At 40.1% G+C, this 24791-nt stretch overlaps 1 protein-coding gene across 1 annotated transcript in view; it reads left to right on the top strand.

The window, feature by feature from the left end:
* LOC145682948 (uncharacterized) overlaps positions 1-24791 on the top strand; it is a 666209-nt gene that overhangs the window by 520785 nt on the left and 120633 nt on the right. Inside the window, exon 6 of the mRNA XM_081754309.1 lies at positions 1121-9883. Coding sequence (XP_081610435.1) covers positions 1121-9883 — 8763 coding nt within the window. The remainder of the gene's footprint in view (positions 1-1120; positions 9884-24791) is intronic.

The raw sequence follows: 24791 nt of genomic DNA, 5'->3' as shown, positions 1-24791 counted from the left end.
ATTATCATTCACTTATTTATTCATCGTCTCCATTAGCCTAACGGGAATAATCGTGCGACGTTAAACTCAAAGATTTTTGTCTCAGTGTTCTCTTTGCAATATAGAATAAATACCCATTCGTGACGAATTGGCGAACGCATCTGCTTTTGTTTTGCAGTGCCCCAGATTCGATTCCCAGTAGGGATACTGGCAATGAAATTAAATCAGATCTCTGGTTTTACGTTCTACGATTACGCACTCAGGCTAATGGAGGCGGTGATGATGAGAATAGATGAATATGGTGAAATGGAAAAGTTGGAGGAAACGGGGAAACCCCGGAAAACCCACAGACACGATGTTTGTCCACCACAAAGCCCACTTTGCGCTAGTTGAGACGGGATTAAACCAAGGACCGTATGCATCAGAGATGAGACAACATGGACTCCAGTAGGAGTGCTTGCCTCGAATATAAACTAGGGTAGTTCACTTTAAAAATTAGTCCCTTGTTGCTGACAGGGAACATTAAATAGAGATAGAAACCTTCAATTATTGGTTGCTTAATTTATATTTCGATTCTACGTAGGAGCGAAGTTGTGTAAGCCAGGACCTACCGTTTAAAAAGTGGTATCTTGAACCACTGTGTGCTCTCCCACCGGGACCTCGTGCACCAAAGGCTAGACCGGCGACAATGCCTCATGTATCAGGATGGCTTGTAGCCAAGAAGACCAATGTTTGATCCCCGAAGCTTCAGTTTAACAGCTTTTGTATGATTTTCCTTATGTCTTCGTAGATAATTCCCATGCATATATTCTGGAAAGAGTAAAGAAATTAAAGGGCGACGTGAAGAGCACAATTATCAGTGAATAGTAGACCAGAATGGCGATTCATATTTTGTTCCGTCACTTTTTTCGTATTACGCAAGTAAATAACGTAGTTTGGACAAACATTAATTATCTCTAAGTATATTATATTGAATAATAAATGAATTTAGTTAAAAAGCTACTGTAGATTAGAGAGAGAGCATGAAGCATCCTTGATTGACTGTTGCATGCCGGGAAAAGGAAACTAAAACACTAAAATACTAAGATAAAAGTAACAAAATGAACATTCTGAACAAGAACTTTTTTTTTTCTGTTTGAAGGCCCACAACATACAGTGTCAGCGTCGCCTGTTGTGAAGCGGTCGAGACGGACCTTTCATGAGAAGATAACGGTGACCGAAGTGAGCAGAAAGGTCACTCCATTGACCCAAGAGGAAGGTGGTGGCGATTCTGGTCCTCCAAGCAGAGGAGGAGGTCGGGAGGAAGGTGGATCCTCACCTGCAAGTGCCGCAGCCTCCTATTTGTTGGACTATGTCCTAGACACAGGGAAAATCCACCCAGATAGCGACGACTACAAACTGGTCTTCATTAGTTCCGACTCATCGTCCAAAGGTTCGAACTCCGACGCCGATGCCCACTCAGTGGCAAGCTCTTCGGATGCCGCTGGAGGATTCATTGAAGATTGCGACTGGGATTATTTTGATTCTGGAGCGGCGAGGTCTTTTAAAAGAATGGGAGATACCCAAGTGCCGTCGCCGTCACCGATAAGAGTTGATTGGGGGTTTCGAACCACCCCTAGATCCGGGACAAAAAGTATTAACCGCAGCCCAGAGCCAGCACGAAGCCGAACTTTACCTTTGGAAAGTAAATCTCGTGGGACATCCGTCTCTGGGACACGAGGTCCAGTAGACGCGCATTTAAACAAATCGTGGAGGCGAACTCCCGTGACCTTTGACCTTGGCAGCAGCAGCGAAGATTTATCCTTTTTAGTCAGAGCCGGGGAACGATTTAAAACTGACGAAAGTCTAAACAGTTCAGCATCATCTGACGTGCCCACTGATCAAATGTTAGGTGGAAGCTACCTTGAATCCTCCCTGTTGTCAAGGTCAGGGGGTTATGCTCAGAGTGCCAAGGCCTACACGCAGGCGTATTTAAATCGCCATTTCAGCCGAGCGGATTCGCGTAGATCCAGCGGGGAAAGAAGTCTGGAAGAAATGACATTTTCCGACCATTGCGTTCCGTACCACGAAGAAACAGAACAAGAATTACGAGAGTACCGGGATCGTGTCTTGGCTGAAATTCACAGCTATACCAGTCGAAGTTTGAGTGAGAGCGACTTATGTCAGCTGTTCGCGCCCAGCGATTCGTGCGATAGTTTTCTGATCGAAGAACCTGCTGCATCAAGAGCCACGCATGATGTTGACTTCGAAGCCGAGGGGCGTGGTGCGAGAGCTACGTCACGTGATAAGAAGTCCAGACCGGTCCAAAGTCCTCAACAGCAACACCTGGCCGGCTCGGTTGATCAGGCGGGCAGAGAAGGGAAAGGAGTAGGAAAAAGTGGTTTGTTAAGTACTTCTTTGCTAGATGGCAGCAGTGTAAGGTTGACCGATCATCAAGCAGGAGAACCACCACAAATTCCTCCACGTCTAAATGGTAGTGATCCTCTAAGAAGAGGTGCTGGTGGGTCGCCACATCGAAAATGGTCGTCGTGTGAATCTTGCGGCGCCGAGACGCTGCCAAGAGGAAGTGTTCCCGTCCCGGTGCCTGTTCCTGTGCCAGTTCCAGTTCCTGTACCTGTCCCGGTACCAGCATCCGTGTTCCAGCAGCAGCAACAACAACAAGGAAATCTCGGAGGTGCTTGTAGTGGTGGTGCTTTAGTAGAACTTGGTAGCAACGAAGACACGGTAAGTGTTGCAGATATTATTTATCTGGGTGACTCTCGGGGGTCAGTCAGGATTCGCATTCGCAGTTTTCCCCAGCGCCCAACTGTTTCCCATGTGTTTGTTGGCCCCTGGTGCATGTGGGAGCAGCAACAACAAGTTCCCCATCCTTTCGGGAGTGCTAGTGCTACAAGTGAAATCAACAACTCGAATAACGCGTGTTCGAAACCCGCGGAACAACCGCGTGTGACTGATGGCGGCGTGGTGGGGTCACTGTGTGAGTCACAACAAACATATGTGGCGGCAAGTGCCATGGCAGCGAGTGAGGTTGTCATAGAAAACGGGAATGAAAGTGGTAACAAAGACAAAGAAGAATGTAAAAAGAATGTGGAAGAGAGCACATCGGAAATGGAAGTTGATCAAGTTCCTTCGATTGTGATTAATGGAGACACAAATGAAGTGGACAGTGTTTCTATCTCAGAAGAGAAAAACAATGAACTCGAACATGAGGTTACTAATAATGATGATAATGATGATGCAAGTGTCTTAGAAAACTCTTCGACGCAAGAGAACAGTGTTACTGTGTGCGAAGAAGAAGAAGAAGAAAAAGTAATTACACAAACTGTTGTACTTCATAATGATGACGAACCAGATTTTATACGAAACGAAATTGAAAGTAATAGTAACAAAACTGAAACCATTGTTAGCAGCGAATGTAAACCAGATAATAACGAAGACGCCCCGAAAGCGGCCAAAAGGCAGCGAAAGAAAATAACTAAAAATTATAATGTAACGGTCGACGAAAAACAGGAAGAAGGTGATGAGAATAATAAACAAGAATGCAAAGAAGACAGAGATAATTTACTTCAGAAAGAAGAGACCGAAAGCGTAGTATCGTCCAATTATGAAATGTCGGATGTGGCGAGTGATGATGAAACAAGCAGTGGCGGAGAGCTGGACCTCCCTACAGAGCCGTGCTCAGAAACCTCTTCCATAGTAGAAGAGGGCGAAACAACAGATTCGGACGATGAGGGATTTTCGCATGTTTTTGTGGTGAATTCTGGTGGGGACACTTCGGAAAGTGACAACGAAGAAGAAAAAGCAAGCGAAAAATCTGATAGTACACAAAATATTTCAGATGATGATGAGCCAATGAAAGAAGAGGACGCCAGTTCGAGTTCTTCAGACGAAGAGGGCAAAGAAGAGAAAGGCGAAAATGCAAACATCGTAGAACAGGAACATGAAAGCATGGACATGGAGTGCACGCAACCCAAAATTGAGGACATTGCAAAAAAGACGGAAGAGGCAAATGATAATCCTGAACCGCAAGAGGAATTAATTTCGCATAAGGAAGAGTCGAACAGCAGCGAGTCTGACCAGTTGCAGCTGTTGAGTGAAATTCCTAATCACGACTCCCCGTCTCATCACGAACAGAATCCATTAACAGAAGAGAAAGAAGAAGTCACGCGTCCAAATGACATACCCAGTCCAAATAAACACGATACTAACCTTCAAGACCCGGTCAATGAAAGTATTGAAAATAAACACGTAAACATGGTGGAAACAAATAATTCAATTAATATATCTGAAACAGGAGAGAGTGAGGTGACACATAATGGTTCAGATAGTGAATCAAATATGCAAAGTGTTACAGAGAATACACAACAAATTTATTCTTCCGAGTCCGATGACGATATTATAATCCCTGAGTGGTCCCTTCAAACCATTTTAGGCTCCAATAAACTGAAGCTTTCTGAAGAAGAACCACAAACTTTCGATAACAACATACTACAAGAATTACCGGAGGAATGTGGCAACACCGCTGGCGAGCAGGACATAAACTCACGTAAACAGTCAGAAAAACAACAACACGACTCTGAGCATCGTAAAGTAATTGAGCATGAAGATCTTAGTGCGTTACAAAATGTAATAAAACCTGTTGAAGCTGATTTTACTTTGCAATCGCGTAATTCAGATGACGTTGCGATAAAACCAACAGTTCTTGACAGCGAAGATAAGATAACAGAATATTCCGAAAGTCAAGAAATATGCGCTGTGATCGGTGGGGAGGAAAAAGAGATAATAAGTGATACTTCAGTACCGGATGATGTTAATCTTGAATTATTTTTTGTTCAAAATGAAGTTGCGGAAAATAGTGCCCCAAGCGATCTCCTGACTACAACAGACCAATCGGACAGAGAAACAACAAATATTGAAAATAAAGTTAAAACTTTCACAATTGACGACAATTCAACCACACCACCAATGGAATTTTCTGAAATTTTAAACGAAAATGTTAAACCTAATGATTTAAATACTGAAGAAATGATATTTGAAATGTCTACGTGTGCTGACAAGAACATGGAGTTACCGAAGGACGTTTGTGAAAGTCCTAGTGCCAACATAGTTGCTTCGGAAAAGCAAGAAACCGCAAATATTTCTCCAGCCATTGAAGACAACAACACAGAATCATTATCAGAAGAAACAAAAAGCAAAGAAGAAGAAGAAGAAAAAGAAGAGGAACAAAAAGAAGTTAATATCAGAGAGGACGACAAAATTAAAAGCACAGAACTTATACCGGCGATTGTCATATCTCCTGCCTCCACTCCCCCTCCCTCCCCCGAAGCAGCAGACGTCAGTGACCCCGATCAGTTGGTGTTACGTGGAAACGCCGCTTCACCTGGTGAGGGCGCTGGTGAGGCTTCAGCTGGCGCGGAGCCAGGTGAAGTGTTTACAAGTCAGCCAGTAGTGAGTGCAGTGCGAGAGGGGGTGGAGGATATCAGTGTTTGTGAAGAAGAAACCGAAGAGGCGGTGGCTGTTGTCTCGGAAAGTGCTGTTAGTTCTGAATACATTCCATCGCAAGATGGAAATATTGTTAACGATCTGTCTTGGGATGAAAACAACTTTGAGGATGAATCGGCGCCTTCTGACCTAATTAGTGGCAGTGCTAGTGGTAGTGCTCTCAGTGATGGTGGTGCACCGGATGTTTTGGTGACGACAGGAAGTAGTATTGGAGTGCGCTTTGAGGTTTGTCGGGCATCGACGCCGGACCGGGGGCGTCGAAGTGATTCTGATGGATTGTCGAGCGGGGAGGACAAATTGGAGTCAGACACCGACTCCCAGGACACTGTAATAGAGGGACCTGCTTACCAAAAATTGAGACAGTTTGCTCTAAGACAAAAATTAGCCCTTGTGAATCAAGAATTCGCGGACCTTGATTCAATTCTCCGGAAGACAAGTGCCGGCTCGTACACTAGCTACGTAATGATCACTCAAGAACCTGGAGAAGCAATAAAGAAAACGGAAGAAGACCGGAATTGTGGTATAACAGTCAACGTGGATAATAACGTAAGTGTTGTAGAAGTGGGCCCCGCCGTGAGCGTTGTCACCAACGAAACAACAACTGTGGTGACCAAGGAACTGGAAAACGAGGACACTGGTAGTGGTGCAGTGGTTGTAAGACACACAAACTGGGCTTCTTCAGAGGAAGAACTGCATCAGCTGGTGTCATCAGCGAGAGACGAAGTACTGAAGGCTCAACGTTCGGACCCCGAAAGCCCTGAACCTGGAGGCCTTGCTAATTACTTCCGAACAACATTGGAGTCAGGCTCACCCGCGACAACCGCTCGAAGACCTGAAATAAAAACGAGAAAAGTTATGCCGCGTCGGGACGTTGTACCCGATGACGACGTTCGGGTGGTGACAGATGATAACACAATGTCAGCTGTTGTTGACCCATCAACCATCTCAGGGTCGTATAACAGTGACGACGGCGATGGACAGGAGGGTGAAGGGGAGCCCGAAGTACCCATCTACGTCGAAGAAGGGTTGGCAGACGACGATTCTTGGGTAGAAGATGGCAGAGATTCGGAACGAGGCTCTGATTTTGAAAATGCAGAAATGGAGTCCAATTACAGCGAATCCGCATCCTCGGGGGATGAAGCGTATTTCGATCACGAAGAAGAACTTCGGGGATATGACAGAGCTATAGACTTCACCCTTCACACAATTATCGAAGAAAGCTGCGAGGAAAGTGATTACGAGAGAAAACCAAAAGAGAATGACAATAGAAAATCAGATCCAACAGAATTAGAGAACTATTTCTTTGATTTAGGCGGTGGTCCTGATGGCAAAAAGGCGCCGAATGAAGAAAGTGAATTTAGTGATACCGTTTCCGAAGCTTCCAGCTCCATCGTTAGTGAAGGATTGGACTCGTTGGGCGGCGACGCTGGATGTGAAGATGGTTATGTGGACCCAGCGGACATAGCTTCGTCCCGTCTAGAAAAATATTTTATGACAAATTTCTTAGGTTTCGATCGGTCAAAAGTCTCGGTAGTGGATCAGCTTTCGGACAATACGGACGAAAGTGGAAGTGTAGGAAGTGACAGTGAGGGACGTCGAAGTCCGGAACAGAGAAGGAAGCGCCTAGTTCGTGCTCGCGGTACAGGCCGACATTCCGAAAGGACTGATAGCTTAGCAAGTGAAGTCTCAACGACCGAACAAATCGATGACCGCTCGCTACAGGATGGAGAGGGGTCGTCAACAGAAACAGATTCCAATGACGAAACAGCCTTTGAGAAGTCTGACGGTCAGTTTGATACGATCAAGAGGAAGAAGAAAAAGCGAGGTGGTAATTCGTCTTCGTCATCGGCCGCGTCAGTACCAGCAGTTGTCAATGAAGCTACCAATTTACCTGTTGTGGCTGTTGAACGAAATAAGCCAGTGTCCGTGAGTGAAGCACCGCCCGAGGCACGAAATAAGGACTCAGTAGTAACAAGTCAATCCCCACAAAATTCAAGTGAAGCAACCGATTCAATCGAAACTGTTGTGCCAACAGAAGAACCGGAACCGTCAACAACACCTGTTGCAGAGCCGGCGAGGGAAGATTCTCTGTCAGATGCTGAAGACGGCTCCAAAACGCCTCAACCGGACTTCGATCCCGAGACCCAACAGGGAGAACTTGCCACAAGTCGCAAACAACAGAGCCGCGACAGTGGGTTTATCGGAAGTTGCGACGACCTCTTGAAAGAGGAACGTAGTGATAGTGATCCCCGGAGTCGGTTTTCGTCCGAAACAAGTGGCTCCGAAAATGAGCAACATGAGAAAACCGTCGTCGCAGCAGCAGAAAACGGAACAAGTAACGAACAAACAACCGAAGAAGAAAAGAAAAACATCGAACAACCGAGCACAATCAACGAAATTCGAGAGAAAAGAATCGTCACTTTGGACAGAAGTGAATCCAAATCTTCCCGCAGCAGTAGCGTGGGCTCAGCTGATTCTTCCGTGTCCGCCTCTGGCCTAAGACACAAATTAACTCGCAAAGATAGCTTTAATAATTGGAGTTCTGATGAGGAGACAAACCTCATGATGTCTAAAATGCGGGCGTTTTTCAAAACTATGATTATGTCTGGGGGAGGGGGAGGAAGCGGCAGAACACACAATAATAGTGGCGAAAAAGCACAGCAAAAAGTGAAGCCCCCACAATTAGTATATTTCGAAAATGAACTTACACGTTTAATGAAAACTGTGCCAGGCATCAAAGACGAACAAGTCAGGGAAATAGTGGAATATTTGAGCAGTGAAGATACATGGAGCGATTCTTATGATTCCTCTGATTATACAAGCAGTGATTTAGAAGGTGCATACGCAGCAGCGTTCGATTCTCATTTGCCAAATCTCACTTTAAAATCTGAGCTACAAGAACAAATTTCTGCAAGCTGTCAAGAAATAATACAAAAATTCGATAAGAGTGTTGTTGTTGATGATATGCACCCCGAAAATCTTAATTCTGCCGGCGTCCCTCCAATTACAACCGATCCAGATGATCCGTCCTTTAATAGAGAAACCGCATTTGTGTATCAGAAGCTGGTTGCTTCGTTCAGTAAAATGGCCGGCTCAGAAACTCTTAGCAGCTCCGACGCCTCAACCCCTCATAGTTCTCCGCCCCTGATTGCCAAAGTGATGCACCATATTGGCACGAAATTAGTGGCTCTGATGCATGAAGTGTCTGCAAGTGGAGATCCCGGGTTCAATAGTGGTGGAGATAGTAGCAGCACACACTCTCACAATGGCTATAGGTTTTCGCCAAAGGAGTTTATGCATCATTCAGTGACCTCTAGTCCGAAAGTGGCCGGGCACAGGTATAGAAGAGCGAGGCGAATTGGTGTCCCGGATTCTGGTTCTCAAAGTGAAAAAAGTTCTGTGACCTCGCAAAGCTTCGAGTCTGAAGACAGTCCCACAGACACTGAACGATCAACTGAGTCAGACAATGCCGACGAGAAACCCATCTTGTCTTCCGTTGATATGTCAAGAGACGATGAACGTTCATGCAGTCCTAATTTGCCTCGTAGCAAGTCCCATGACTTAGGTCTTTGGCAGCGTTTGGTTATTGAAGATGCTGATAGGCGCGGGGGTGTGGGACCCGTGCGGGACCTCAAAGAATCCTTGAGGTCCTCTAGTAGTGGTGTATCAGATATCGCGGAGGAACGTGAGGACGAAAGGTTTAGCTGGAGAGGTAGCTTTGAATCCGCTCTGGCGGCCGACTCTCGAACGAAGTTATCACTAGAAGCTAAGAGAAGAAGCACAGGGTCAGGTTCAGGGTCAGCCAGTGACCTTTTCTCCAGCAGTGACCAACTGGACCGGCGAGGACGAGTGAGAAGTTGTGGCAGCATAAGCACAAGTTCCAGAGGATCTCGTGGTTCTCTTCCTGGCCCGCGAGCAAGACTGTCCGCGAGTGGTGACCTCCTGGCCTATACCCCGCCAACCGAACGTGACTCTGGTGCTAGCCCCGACCTTGACCCCGAACGTGATAAATTGAAACTATTAGGACTAAGTGGTGAATTAACGAGACGTCGTCGTAGTGTGCCTGATACGGGAGGCGAAGTCCGGTCTATTACGTTACCGCGAAGCAACACCGTCGTAAGTGCCAGTACAAACTCACTCCCGCGTCTTCCAACCACCATTACATCCGCCATTCATAAATCCCAGAGTATGTTAGTGAGTGGATTGCAACAGACACCACAGCAACAAACTCCACCTCAACTGCACCAGCACCAACACCAACACCAAACTTCCGGTTCTGTGAAATCGGCCAGGTACAGGCCACCTGGTTACCGGCCACCTCCGGTACCCAAAAGGGCCGTATCTGCACCAGGATTAACACAGGGACCAAAGGATAGGAGGCTTCAACCACAACAGCCTGGGGGTGAGTACTCTCTATTTTTGTTTTATTTTTGTTTTTATTTTTATTTTTTAACATGTTACAAAGGGAAGAAAAGAAAACTGAATATGCTTCATTAACATTGCAACACTTCATATACGTAAACGTATCAAATTACACCGAATTTTATTATTATTAGAGTTTTACATCACTAATCACTAAGAGACATTTGTAACGTAACAGAAAAATTTGGGGGGGGGGAGAAATAGAATACTGCCTTACCTTCTAGTCAGGAGTAAGTGTGTTCGATTCTAGGGACAAACCTTTTTCGTTAGTTTCCTTTTTGTCGATTATATCTGCAATTAAAAATCCTGTTTCTATGTGTAAGATGAAGTACAAATTACGATGTCATTTCGTAGCAATTAAGTTTGATATAGTGTAAACGCTCTGGTGATACTTTTTACCAAGGGAAATTACGTTTTTTTTCCGTCTGTGGAACATGCAACTATCAGAAATGACGTCAAATTTATTTTGTTTGAATATCTTAGATTGAGGGCTATGGCCTGACATACAGCTTTATACTGTTGCCCACGAGATGAGCAATAAGGTTTTCTCGTCCCGTCTCGTAAATTTTGTAGAATCTCCGTCTCGATTCTCGAAAACCTTTTCTAGTAGTCTCGTATTGTCAATTTATGTATAAAATTTATATCCTGCTTTAAAAATAATTCGCTTAATCCTAGAAGCCTATCCCTTGCGTACGTCACTATATTCACGAGACTTGTGAAGTTTCTAATGTCTAAAATGACACGACAATGATCATGTTTCTCCTCTCGTATCAAATTTTAAAATGTTCTTTTTGTCTCCTTTTCTGAACGAAACGAGAAATTTTTCGCTTTGTGGACAATGTTATAGCTCTAATTGGATAATATGTTATCAGCATGTTCCCATTCATCACCATTGCCTCTGACTTTAATCTTAATATTCTTTAATCAGGCACGTAGCCAAGGGGGGGTCCGGACCCCCCCTTTCGAGACCTGAAATGATAAAAATTAAGGAAGGATGAAACAAAATGAAATGAGAAAAAGAAGGATCAGCGTTAAAAATAAAAAAAAAAACTCTCATTTGGTTACTCTTTCTTATGAGGAGATTTGTATTACTTGCAATACATGGTGGCGAGGTGAGCGAGATATCGTGGAAAAGTGAAGGAATTTGAAATTTCTAGAAAAATTACGGAATTCTCAGAATTTCTGCTACAAGTTAGGGAAATTTCAAGCTTCTGAAAGCATAGTACTTTTGTGCAATACCGTGCACATTTTTTATCATAATTTTTCGTCATCGCATCCTTGCAGTATCAAACATGTTATTTCAAAAAGAATTTCTGCTGCTCCTTTAACCTGTCATTTGGAACAGACAGTAGTTAACGGAAAAATAAAAACAAAAATTTATGTGGAAAGATAGTTCTGTTAACATTTGATTCAACAGAGAAAGTGACGCAGATATTGTAAAATATTTTACAAGATATTATTGAGTATGTACTTTTCATAATAGTGAATATGTACTTTTTATGTGAGACACCTCACCCTAGTTGAGGTCATAATGAAAGAAAAATTGTTATATTTGAATGAACAGAGGAAGGACGTAAATATGGTAAAATCTTTTTCAATACGTTTTTTTATTATTAATTTACTCGAGATTTCTTCATAGTTTATTATTAAAATACTTACCTACATATCCTCATTTTATTGTCCTTACAAACCAATATATATTGATAGTAAAGTAGTTTAGATTGATCGATCTTGTAGGCCTTCAGAATTTGTCACCCTTCCCTCCCCGAAATCCTGGCTAAACGAACCAATATATGTTCCAGTAAAATAGTTTAGAATGATCGAGCCCCTTGTGTGATCACACCAATATTTCATGTCACGGACCCCCCTTCCCCTTCACGAAATCCTGGCTACGTGCCTGCTTTAATTCAAGTAGCTTACCAGCTGTTTCGCAATCCTCTGTCATTGCCTCTGCCGACAATAAATTGTATTGTATTTTTGAGTTTTACGTCCTAGGAGACAGTGAGAAATGGTGATAACGAAACGACTAGTGAAAGAACAGTATATAACATCCTTGCCCTGAACGGGATTCGAACTCACGACAGACAAATCTTGGGACCGCGAACGTAGTACTTCTACCCTGTCAACTATGCCAACCAGCAATCAAATTCGGGCCGATTGGTAACCAGATAATTACCTTGTATGCTTTAGGAGTACTTGGTGAGTGGTTTGTGCCCCTTTGTAACCCAATGGCCAAAGCACGGGGTCTCCAGTTTGATTTCCGGTGAGTATCTTTGCCTACCAACAAATACAAGATATTAGTTCGGACCCCACTCAAAACCGTCTCCTAGCTTCGGTGCTAAAAATATATATGTTGGACTGCAATCAGCCATTCGTTTCGGTCCCCCCCCCCCGTCACAATATTTTGAGACAAGTGGGGACCAAGCTGAATTAAGAGGTGGCGAATCTCGATCTAGGAAGCCGGATAACGATAGGAGTACTGTGGTCCATGAGACAAGAAGTTTGTTGTCTCGTCTCAAAAAGACACTAGAATCGAGACCAGAACTAAATTTTTAAATTCGAGACGAGATTGTGAACATGATTGTTCTCTTCTCTTTCGAGACGAGACATTTCTTGACACTAATTGACCCAAGTCTTAGATGACAAACACTTTTATTGTTACGTGATTCGTAGTATAAAACCTATAAATTGGTAAAGTGATCGTACGAACACAATGTTGAGCTTTTATCAACGTTCATACATATACAAATCATTACACAATATACTCGAATAATGAATATCGATTAAATGTTTTTATATCACAGCTTTCGTAGACCTCTTGGGATACGCAAGTATTCTGATAGCTTCTAGATTAAAATAAGAAAAAAGGGTCATAAAGTTTGTACATGAATTTCGAAAACGGGACGAGAAAACCTTATTTCTCGTCTCATGTCGTGGGCAAGGGCGGCGATCCTGAGGAGCCCGGGCCCCCCAAAGCTCATGTGGGGCCCCTCGACTGTATTTATGAATATACAATATCTGGCATAATTTGAATGCAATTTGTCTTAAAATCCTCCTATATATACCTTCTGCACCTGAATGCCCCCACCTCCCCAAATTTACAGAGAAATCGGCGCCCTTGCTCGTGGGCAACACTGTAGGAAGTGAAGTAACCATATTTTTAACAGGCGCACTTGATAATGCAATTCCCATTAAGTAATCGTAAAAATAATTGATATTCTTTCAAGGCAGACAACAATTATTATTTAATGGAAATTAATCTCTTGGAAGTAATCCACAATTTTAATGTTACGTTCCGATAATTGAAAGTATTTCAATACATTGTGAATGGAGCCGGTGATGTATATGAAATACTTTTCTTTCCATATTCGCCTTCCTTCTTTTTGTAACGTTTTCACAAATTATCTCGTTTGCTGATCAAAAAAGAAGAAAAAAGCCCTTAATGTTTAGTGAAAAAAAAGTACTTTCACAGAATACCTTGTTATACTCTTGATTGAATTCTTCGTAATTTCACACAATACGAAAGTGACTGCAGAAAAATTCCTTACTCCCAACTACTGTTATAAACTGTGACGAACTGTTGATTGTATCAGAATCATGAAACTATATGGTGTGGAGAGTTATTATTTCTTTAAAAAAAAATATATGAAAAGCTTGAAACTATGTGCCATGCATACCATTTTCGTTTGTTGGTTGAAAGGAATGTTAGGAAACGGTGAATTCGTGATTAGGTTGCACGGGTTCCCAACTTCTCTTCAAGTTCGTGGCACTCGTCTGGATTGGTTGAGAATCGTTCAAAGTATTTAGTTATTTCAACACAGCATACATAAATACATTATGAGTAATAGCATCATTGCAATAGTACCTAGGTACAATACACCGTACAAACTTAAATTTAGATGCAATTATGCGTAATAACCTTTGTTTTATGCCTGTGGCCCTGCGTAGCGTAGTCGCTAACGCTCTCGTCTTTAGTGTGAGTGGTCCGGGTTCGATTTCCGGTGGGGATATTCGGTCAAAAACTGAAGAGCCTTTTCAGAACAGCCATCCTGAATGAAGTATTTCTCATTCACATCAGGCAAATGCCGGGATGGTTCCTAACTAACATTTCCCAGGCCATTACCTTCCTTCCCTTTCCTCGGATAGTGTAATCGCCGAAGGACGTGATGGCGTAACATGGCCATAGATACTGAAAACCCAGAAATCTAATTACTACATCTTAATCCTTTGTTTATGCCTATGCCTATCTTCATTACAATACGTGGAGTAGAGACCTGCACGGGCTGGGCTCGGGCGGGCCGACTCTGTTATTTCTTTGGGCCGGGCCAGGCTTGATTTCTCTTCAGGTCGGGCCGGGCTGGGGCCGATTAATTGCAATTCTTTAATAATTATTGACTTTCGTCAAATGATAATTGGAATAAAGCCAAACGTTAAAGAAGTGTGCCCGTGAAAAATGTTACAAAGAATGCAATAACTATTTACAGTTTGTGTTGCTTAGCGGCTCCACTTTCACTATAGAGGATTGCAGGCATTGCGCGGTAAATTGAGCTCTGACCTTGACCTTTACTGAACCCAAAATATAACAAGAAGGGGTGGATAAGTTTTGCCTGTCGCTAAACAATATTGCCATCTTCATTTTATGCTGAAAATCAATTAAGTTAGATTTTTGTTACAGGAAATGGAGTTTTTGTTCTCTCGATGACAGGCAAAGTTTTAGGAGGCAATGGTACCATTCGGGAGGCAAGCGTCAGGTTGTGAACCAGAGTTTAGTAAATGTTTCTGAGGATTAGGTCAAGTTTAATACTAAAAAAAACTTATCGGGCCGGGCTGCAAAACTTTTCGGACCGGGCCTAGGTACATTCGGGCTTGATTGGGCTCGGGCCGAAAAATTCGGCCCGTGCAGGTCTCTAACGTGGGGGTCTTTTTTTGTTTGTTTGTTTGTTTGTTTTTTCGACTTCCAAACTATGCTCTGCACAAGTAAATGAAGTCTTAAGAACGGCTTTGTCCATCTATCTTCGTGTCAACAGATATCTAGAGCTCCCTCGTGATTCAGCGGTTAGTGTACATACCTTTGGCGTGGGACAACCGGGTTCGATTTTCGGTGTGAGCTCATGAAGTTCGGATCCTGTGTTAAAAATTAAATTAAAATTTTCAGTTTAACATCCCACAATTATATCCTTTGGGCTAAGGGAGACAGATGATTAAGGGAAGTGAACGATAATGGAATAATTGGTAGAATGAAAGTGTGGGAGGAAATGGGAGAACCCCGAGAAAACCCATGAACATGATGTTGTCCACCACAAACTTACTTGACCGGGAATTTAACCAGATACCAGAGGTAAGCATTCCACCATTGTATATAGCCTCCTCGTCGCCATAGTGAACAAACGGTAATTAATACATACCAAGCAGCAGTTTGTTATATGGATTTGAGTACGCATGCATATAGATTCCATCATCGACGTAAAAGATTTCATTTCATTTTTTAAATTCCTTTATTGTAACTCCAAGTGGAAGGACTTTCCTACCACACTTAGTTCCAATATTTATTCCTGTAGAGTGAAAGCTCACTTTACGTGAGCTGGGATCAAACCAGGGACCTTTACTGATCAGAGAAGAATAGATTACATATCAATTCATATTCTTCTACTGAAATTGTAAGTATCTAAAACTAGTACAGCTAGTCCGGCTTCAGTATTAGTTCCTATTTGTGTTCTTTAGTAATAATAATTTAGTAATAGTTTATTTTCGAGACGAGACAGCCACAAATCTCGTCTCGTGCGCATCCCTACAGGAGTCAAACAGTGAAACTATAATAAAAATATTCAACATTTCCAAAAATAACATGAAGAGAAGTGGGTTCTCATTGGAATCTAACTGCGGAATGTGCGAAATAGCATTAATTTCAGAAGTTGAAATGCAAAGCTGCATTGGTTCAATCAGATCCATGTTATGTATTCTAGAGACAAATTGCACTCTAAGTAATATTTCTGGGATTCAACCAGTATTCTTGTAAGTGAAAGCACCGCATGCTCACGGGCTTACGTCAGGTACTTAACGCATTTTGGCCTTTGTACGGTGAGCATTGAGGGTGACGTAAGCGTATGTTATTGTTTGTATATTGCTTCGTCATTCAAGGAGTTGTGATGCATGTTTCTCTGTGCCTTTGGTTGAAGTTCTAGAGGTGTTATTATTATTTCAGTCAAACATTTATGCACGACGTAAATTCCTTGCTTTGCGATTACTTCGCGCGTGCGGTGGAAATAGGCGAAATATTCTGTGTGTCTAAACTGATACGAATAGATAGGATACTTGGCGTTAAGGATGCGCACGAGTCGAGTCGAGACAGAATTTTCCTGAGAAAATTCGAGTCGAGACACAACTCTTCCAATAGAAAAATATAAGTTTTTCGAGTCGAGACATCACTTTTACAGCACATTTTCGAGACGAGACAGCCTCAAATCTTGTCTCGTGCGCATCCCTACTTGGCATGATTCCTAGACCATTAAGTATTTGTTTATTATTATTATTCATTAATTATTACCACTGGCGTCTCTGGCATGTAAAATTTGAGGGGGATATCAAAGAATGTGATTTAAATGGTACTACCTAGCCCAACCTGTATATTATCTTCAATTTCATTTCTAGTATTTCTGCTTAGACCCCCTAAGGTATATCAAGAACTCGTGTTATAATAGTTTCACAGCCTGAATATTAGATTCCAAATAAATATAATTATTATTATTAATCTGTTAGCCTGTCGTTAGTATATAAGTTAAATTAGAATAAAATATTGAATATTTTGTACTTGAAAATATTGGGGGCGCGCGTCCCCCTCGTCCCCTCTGCCAGACACGCCCGTGATTATTAGACCTCTTCTTTAATTTGGCTTAAATGTGAGACCTCCTTCGTTTAAAATAATGTGAATTTGTTTCAGTTATATTCGTCTCGAATTTTTGGTGTACGATATTGAGTAAGTGCCAAAAGATCTCGTAAAATTTATTTATTTATTTATTTTACTTCACGCTACTTGAAGGGCTATGGCAGACCATAGATCTTCTAGGTGGATATAAGGTTAGCTCATCAGCGTCCTAAATCGGAGTATGCTACCTCATAATGCAGTGGTACGCCGAAAATTTAAACTACAACCGTGAATCAAACCTAGAAGCAGGCGTATCAACTAGTGATTGGGAAGCCCCTATAAATGTCGGACGCGAAGTTGAACTCTGCCGTATAGTGAACCCACAAAATGGCAGGACAATATACAATAATAACGTTAAACAATACTTCTTCATTTCAGTTCAGAACAATCTTTATTTCATTCGAAAGTCAGTTGCGTCAAATTTGTTGACACCAAGGACTCTTTACAAAAAGCAAGACAAAAGATTTTCACTGGAAACTGGAGTCTCCAAAAATCATGTGATACCTGTACTTCAAATTCTATGGCCGACATCTTGACTCAACGAGATTTTGAGAACATATCTTCAACTTTACCAAGCGAATGCTGGGACGATGTCTTTCTAAATAAGATTCTGCTCCTATTTGCAGCAGAAAGTTCAGAGTAAAATTGCTTCATAGTTTTTTAAAACTTTTTTTATTGGATCAAAAGATCCAATATATTTCAATTAAAAATTTTCTTGTACGTTTACAGCTGGAGAACTACATATAGTGTAGCCAAACCCAAACTATCACTCAACTCTGTATGATGTGCTTATCTCATAGGAATTACGAAAACTCGATTAAGGAGCCGTTCAAAAATTTTGTGTTCTCTGTTCCAAAAACTAATTATTGGCGAAAATCGCAATCTTTTGATCCAATTTTTATCATTTCTAAAATTTTTGTCTACCTTGAAAACGGAATCACAAAAACTGGCCAGCAAAATAATTAGCAACATAAAAAAAAAAAAAAAAAATCCGTTTTATTCTCAATCCCATATGCTGCTTTATACACCATATGACTGAAAAGCAATGTATGTATGCAGGCAGCAGTGACGCTTGAATACAATCGCACAGGGTCAGTCACCAGGTGTAGTACCGATAACAACACAATACTTCTTCCCCTTTTCTTCCCACTCTTTCTCTCACACCCCTCCCCCCCATCCTGACATAACATACTGACGCTTCGGAACACCTGTCGAGTGACAGAAGCGCATTTCCGCGGCGTCTGCCCCCACATACGAGAAAATTTCAAAAGGATAATTTACATCGTTTTTCGTACAGTTGCTTGCAAAAGTACAGTACATATTCGAACTTGCCTCATGTTATATATTCTCTCGCCAGTTGATTTCAGTGTCTTATCATTTCGTTCGTTGGTACAGGGAATCCTGAGTTTGATTCGTAGTAGAAGAGCATTGGATGCAACACAGTGGTTCGGATTTCACGTTGAACTGTAGACACATTCAGAGGCAGCGATTAGGAGGGGTAAGAGGGGGCAGTTTTTGAATGGATATAGTTTCATTTGGAAATATAAAGTTTGATATGTGTTACTGGTTCGTAGAAAAAAATGGTACCATGTAATAATTGTCGTTGCGTGAATACGTTTGCCTTCCCGTGGAATTAAGAAAGCAATAAGTACCGCGTTTTAATTATAATTCAAAGCAATTCATATTACAATTGCGTATTTCTCTGATTGTCGTAACATATGCTTGTAGCATTTGCTGCCTTTCATTTTCTAAGAGTAATAACATACATTGGTAAAGTTGAAGATATGTCCTCAAAATATCGTACATTTCACGTCGAAAATGGCCTGAAACAAGGAGATGCGTTGTCACCATTATTGTTCAACTTTGTCCTGGAATACGCTATAAGGAAAATCAAAGAGAGCAACCAGGGCCTAGAGTTAAACGGCATTCACCAGGTTATGGCATATACTGATGATGTAAACTTAATAGGGGATGACAGGAGAACAATAGAAAGAAATACAGAGATTTTATTAAACGCTTGCAGGGATATGGGTTTAGAAGTGAATGCAGAGAAAACTAAATACATGGAAATGGGTCGGGCCCGTAATACAGCAAATTATAGATGCGTTAAAATATTAAATAATTCTTTTGATAAAGTGAATAGTTTCAAATATCTAGGATCAATATTAACAGACGAAAATCATATTCAGGAAGAAATCGTGTTACTATTCGGTTCAAAATCTCTTGTCGTCGCGAATTCTGTCGAGGAATTTGAACCTTAAAATATATAAAACGATAATCATGCCTGCTGTTCTATATGGTTGCGAAACATAGTCGCTTACTCTGAAAGAAGAACATAGACTGAAAGTATTTGAGAACAAGATCTTCAGAAGAATATTCGGACCTAAGAGGAACGTGAATGGGGAATAGCGGAAACTTGATAACGAGGAACTACATAATTTATACGGTTTACCAAACATTGTTAGGGTCATCAAGTCTAGGAGGCTTAGATGGGCGGGTCATGTAGCTAGGATGGAAGAAAATAGAAACGCTTTCAAAGTCTTGACAGGAAGACCAATCGGTAAACGACCATTAGGAAGACCTAGGCGCAGATGGGAGGACAATATTAAGATGGATCTCGCAGAGATAGGAATACAAAGTAGAAATTGGATCCAGTTGGCTAAGGATAGAAGTCAGTGGAGAGCTTTTGTAAACGCGGCATTGAGCCTCCGGGTTCCACAAGTCATAGAGTTCGTTCGTTAGTTAGTTAGTTAATAACGTACATTTAATGGCACGTGTGGAATTAAAAATATAAGTTGTTCATTAATTCCCAGTTCCAATATAACTTCTAAAAAACAAGCCCCATTATTCATTGTTATGATTAATATTATCCTTTCTATTTATTTGTTTACCAAATTTGTTATTAAATAATCTGATCACACAATTTTCCAGAGAGAATTTTAAGATGTTCACGACAAGGAATTGAATCTCTTCTTACACTTTCGTTGTTTAAGAGTACAAAGGGCTAGTATCTACTTGCGTTGCTCTGGTCAATTTACTTGATAAAATATGAAATACGATATACGGTATTTTAACTGAAAAATATAGTATCCTCTTAGTTATGCAACCTTTCGTCAATAAAGAAACAATCAAGAAAACTATTACATTGATATACACACATTTAGATCATGTCTTGCCCCTCACTTTTAACATCCTGTCACCGACACTGGGCACAAGTCTCATATAGCTTCGGTGCTGAAATAAAAAAAAGAAACGTTAAAGTGCAATCCGACCAACAACAATTTTTCGAAATATTGTTTTTCCTGACGATTTAAGCAAAACAACAACTAATATATCGAAATATATACAGTAAGCGTTAATTCTTATAATGCAGAATAATGACCAGAATGTATATTTGTCACGAAACTACATAAAATAGGCATAATTATAACACTACGGTTCATTATATTTAGATAAAGTGTTCTGTACAGTTAAAAAAATAAAATATGAGCTTCCCATTTGCAGCGATGCTTTAGTCGTGACACATAAAGAAATAAAAAAAATACATGTTTATTTTTTTATTTATATGTTGTAGTCTAGGCCAAGGAAGAAGTTATTAGTTAACTTTGTTAAATTGAAAGAAGAAAAAAATAGGTCAGCATTTAATCACGACCGTTTGAATTCCGCGGACGCCATAATGTTACAGTCAGCTCTCGTCAGCACAGATGTTTATGTTTGAATAGTTGTAGTTTTTTTTATATATATATATATACAGTTTTCATTGTGTGTAAAATTATATAACGCAACATACATTCAGACAGTATTGATACGTTTCTTTATTTTGTTCCGTATACCTATTAGGGTTGCCAACTGGCCGGTTTTTCTCCGACCTGGCCGGAAATATTGCTGTTATTTTGATTTAAAGCCGGTGAACGGTACAAACTTCTTACCAGCCCTTTTATGATCTTTTTTTTTTTTTTTTTTTTTTTCAAATTTGTACCTAGTTCGAAATACGAGTTAAAAAGTAACTTTCATTCTGTAAATCCAAAACTATCACCTTTCACCATCTATCAACGATTAGTATGACATATACTATATGAGGGAAAATTTAAAATTTACTTGCAAGAAATTTTATACTGTACTTTTTATTGAGAATGAAAAAGGACTTCTTAAAGCAATTTTCTGTGGTCGAAGTGTAAGTTTAAAAAATAAATTTTATTCTTCAAATCTAAAATTGTCACGTAAAGATTAATATACTTTTGATCATATGTCTATTGGTAAATACAATAAAGTGATCAATGCCGATTTCAGTTTCTCATTTTTAGTACAATGTATCTATTAAGCTTATTAGTGAATGTACTAAGGATATGCAGAATACAGGTTTTACAACTGATTTGAATATTTCTATTGTTTTAATTCATTATAAACATATGGGGAATTAACATTTTACTTGTAGCTACAAGTGGCTACTTTATTGACTGAGGCAAAAAAAAGTTGACTCTAGTGGGAATCGAACCCGGGACTCTTAGCACGGGAGTCACAGATGCTACTGATTCTGCCACGCCGTTACTTCATAACTTTGCCCAACGTACGAAATAGGCGACGAGGCAGAAACTTTACGATGCTTTTTCTCTGTTATACTAGGACATTGCACTCTCCCAGTTTCTAATATGAATATTTCAAATGTGCACTATCACTTCGCAAAAAAATGGACCCGAAGTTAATTTGCCAAAGTCTGCTTTCTCCTTGTTAGACCTATATCATAGGGAATTTTGAGAAGGTGCCTGTTTTTTTTTTTTTGTTTTCCAGAGTTGGCAACCCTAATGCCCATACTACTTAAATGTGTTATTTTGTATAAGTTTGTTTATAATGTAAATATTAACGTGATAATACCTCATTTATTATACACGTAATATCTGCAAAATAATGATGTAATAGGAAACTTCCGTGGATACCAAAAATAATGACATTTTCGCTAGCTGATGGTGCAGATTATTCTCGTGTGAAAATGTACATCTGTGATCTTTTGAAGCACGTAGATGAGCGTGATTTTGGCTTAGTATACATAACACGTATATGTTTAGTTTGATTTTAGTTGAAATGTAGAACTGCATAAATAAGAAATTCTAAAAAAGAATGTGACTGTGAAATAATTCGAATTCGAGATTTCAACGAATTTTAACATTTCATGGCTTATACATGGCAAGAAATTAGTTTTTCGATGCCCGTTCGTGTGATTTAGCAAAGGGACTATCGCTGCGAATCGACATTTAATTTGAAACTTAAGTTTTTATGCTGTTTTAGAAGGTATCTTCTAGGATTTTCTACTTCCATAAATAAACGTAGGTTACTGAAGGAATAAAGTTGAAAATTGCAGATTTTTCGAAGACAGTTCTAACAATTTTATTTCTAGTTTATAATAAATATTTAAATCTTAGTGTTTTCAAAAACGACGCAGTTTCTTTAATTATCATATGTTACTCAAAGGTGTAAAAATAAATGCTTCAACTAGAGTCTCTACGTCTGATTGAAGAAGAAGTTAATAAGGAGCCAATAGTGTTATAGTACTTGTTTAGGTTTTACTTAAGCTAAACAAACAATTGAATTCTGCATATTAACATCAGTCTGTGATTAACACGGACTTAATGACATTTTCGTTTTCACAATATGAAGTTTTATAAGTAATCGTAAGCGGTAATATACAATATGTATTACATCGAACCCACTTTACACCTAACTTTCCCCACATCGAGCTTTCCATACACCGAATTTTCCAACGCAGAGTTTTTCTACACCAATTCTTACTAGACCCGTTTTTAAAAAAAATTGACAACCCGCTTTTCTTGTAAAGGCCGCATCCGCGCCACCGTAGGTGGTAGGTAGACAAGTTTTAAAACTTTGGTGTGAAATAAGAAAGGTACACGAAATTCATGTGTTTTAGATCTAATATCATCCGTGGATAAGAATACAGGGATTTTCAGAGAGGTAGGTGGTCAGCAGTAGCGTGTGCATGAGGGATTCCAGGTTTTGACTTCCTCTTCTGCAAGATAGCTATAACGGAAAAATAAAAATATACCGTATTATGATGTAAATACTAAGACGATGTATTCATACTCCCAGTTATCAAAAACCTAACTTTAACAACCACAAAACTTACATAGAAAACTTAAAGGAAGCAAACTATTACTTGCTTAATTAATTGCTTATATTTTTCATAATATTTATTATTTCTGCGTTAGCAAATCAAAACTGGGTGAGGGTTGCACCATCCGAGTGTGACGTAATGTCACGTGGTACTATCGTGGGGGCAAAGATGGAATAAAACGAGCCCTGCAGGGCTTCTGACACCCCTTCGCTCGCTGACGTTCGCATAACTGTTTCCTACTAGCGTAAGTAAATTACTTTACTTATCAATAAAGTTGTGTGTGCAAAGTGGATTAATTACCACCTGACATTACTGGATGGTGCAACATCAATGTAAATTTAACTACACCGGCAAAGATATGTTGGTTTGGCTACCAAAGAGATCAATATATTATGAACTGGATTATTATCGTAGACAACATTTACATGTAATCGTTGCAATACAAAAAATGTGACCTGAAGTAATTTGAACTTTGGTTCTTTGATCCTCCCTGATAAAATTCTGTGTATACCACTGGTGATCAGGATGGCTAAAAGAAGGACTGTTGGGAAACCTTTGTGATCAATCGCTATTTCTTGTTACGAATGAGTAATTTTTCCTCTTGAGTTTATAGATAAGTTTTCTTGCTATTTATACAACTGTATTCAATCGATTGTGTTTTGTTTGAGCAATACCTGATATGATAATTACTACAAAAGAAAGATTAAAATAGACGAAACATTACAACATTATTACGTCAAGGTGTAGGCAGGCTATTCATTCCATGAACAAGTATTTTGCTTAATCACTCGATTCATGATATTGTACACAATGAGAAAGTGATGTCATTGCACCAACTAACGTAATTGCACTTCGCAAACCAAAGACATTTGCTTTCAACACAAAAAGTCAAAGCAATGTTATATGCCCACTTGTTGGAGAAAAACACTTGTATTCCGACAACGGTGTCAATGTAATTCTTTGTAAGAGTTAGTTGACTCATCTGTTGAACAACAAGTGTGGTTATCTCGAAGCAAACACTTCTAGTGTGAACTGTTGGGTTGTTTGAGTCAACACACAACTTGTGTATGAATGGAAAGAGAACCCTGGGAGAGTTTTCAGGTTTCTCCCATACACGTGACTTCAGGGCGTGAGAATTGTGATGTTCGAGAAACAATGCTGTGGAATTTTGAGAGTAAATATGCTTCCGTCTTGGCAAATATATTACAAGACGGTGGGTATCATAAACAAACGCGATGTAATACTTAAAAAATAATAATAATAATGCACTTGCGTTAAAACTAGAATAACTGTTTAATTGATGGAAAGTGTAGCGAGCTTATTAGGGTGTTAGTTTCCTTTAACACTCTGATGCTCCTTTGTTAAAATAATTGTTGTGAAACTACTGTTAACAATATTTCAGATAAATTCTATTAATTTATCGTCGATAGGAAATTATCAGGTATACTCTAAAATGGTTGCATATTTTCAGTGTGTAATTTTCTTATTGTTTTAAAAAAAAATCTAAAATGGAACAGTAGTTTTGTTTAGACTTACAAATCCAGAGTGGTACCGTAACCATATTAGAGGGGAGATAATACTACGTGTTCTTAAACACTCTGCGAATAGTGTTTCGATATTCAAAATGGCGTTGCATGAAAGTGAGTGTTCGAGTCAGAGCTGCCAACCTCAGAAAACAAAATTATCTTTTTTGTGTAAAATTATCATATACAGTGAAACCTGTCTTTAGCGGAATCGAGCGGGACTTGCAAAAATTTCCGTTAGTCAGGTTTCCGCTTAGTGGAGGTAGACCTTTCCTTTCTTATATATATATATATACATATATATATATAATATATATAT

Source organism: Thermobia domestica, chromosome 1, assembly GCF_964235325.1.
Source record: "Thermobia domestica chromosome 1, izTheDome1.hap1.1, whole genome shotgun sequence".
Classification (NCBI taxonomy): domain Eukaryota; kingdom Metazoa; phylum Arthropoda; class Insecta; order Zygentoma; family Lepismatidae; genus Thermobia; species Thermobia domestica.
Note: the sequence above shows the minus strand (reverse complement) of the source record. Positions and strands in the feature narration are given on the sequence as shown.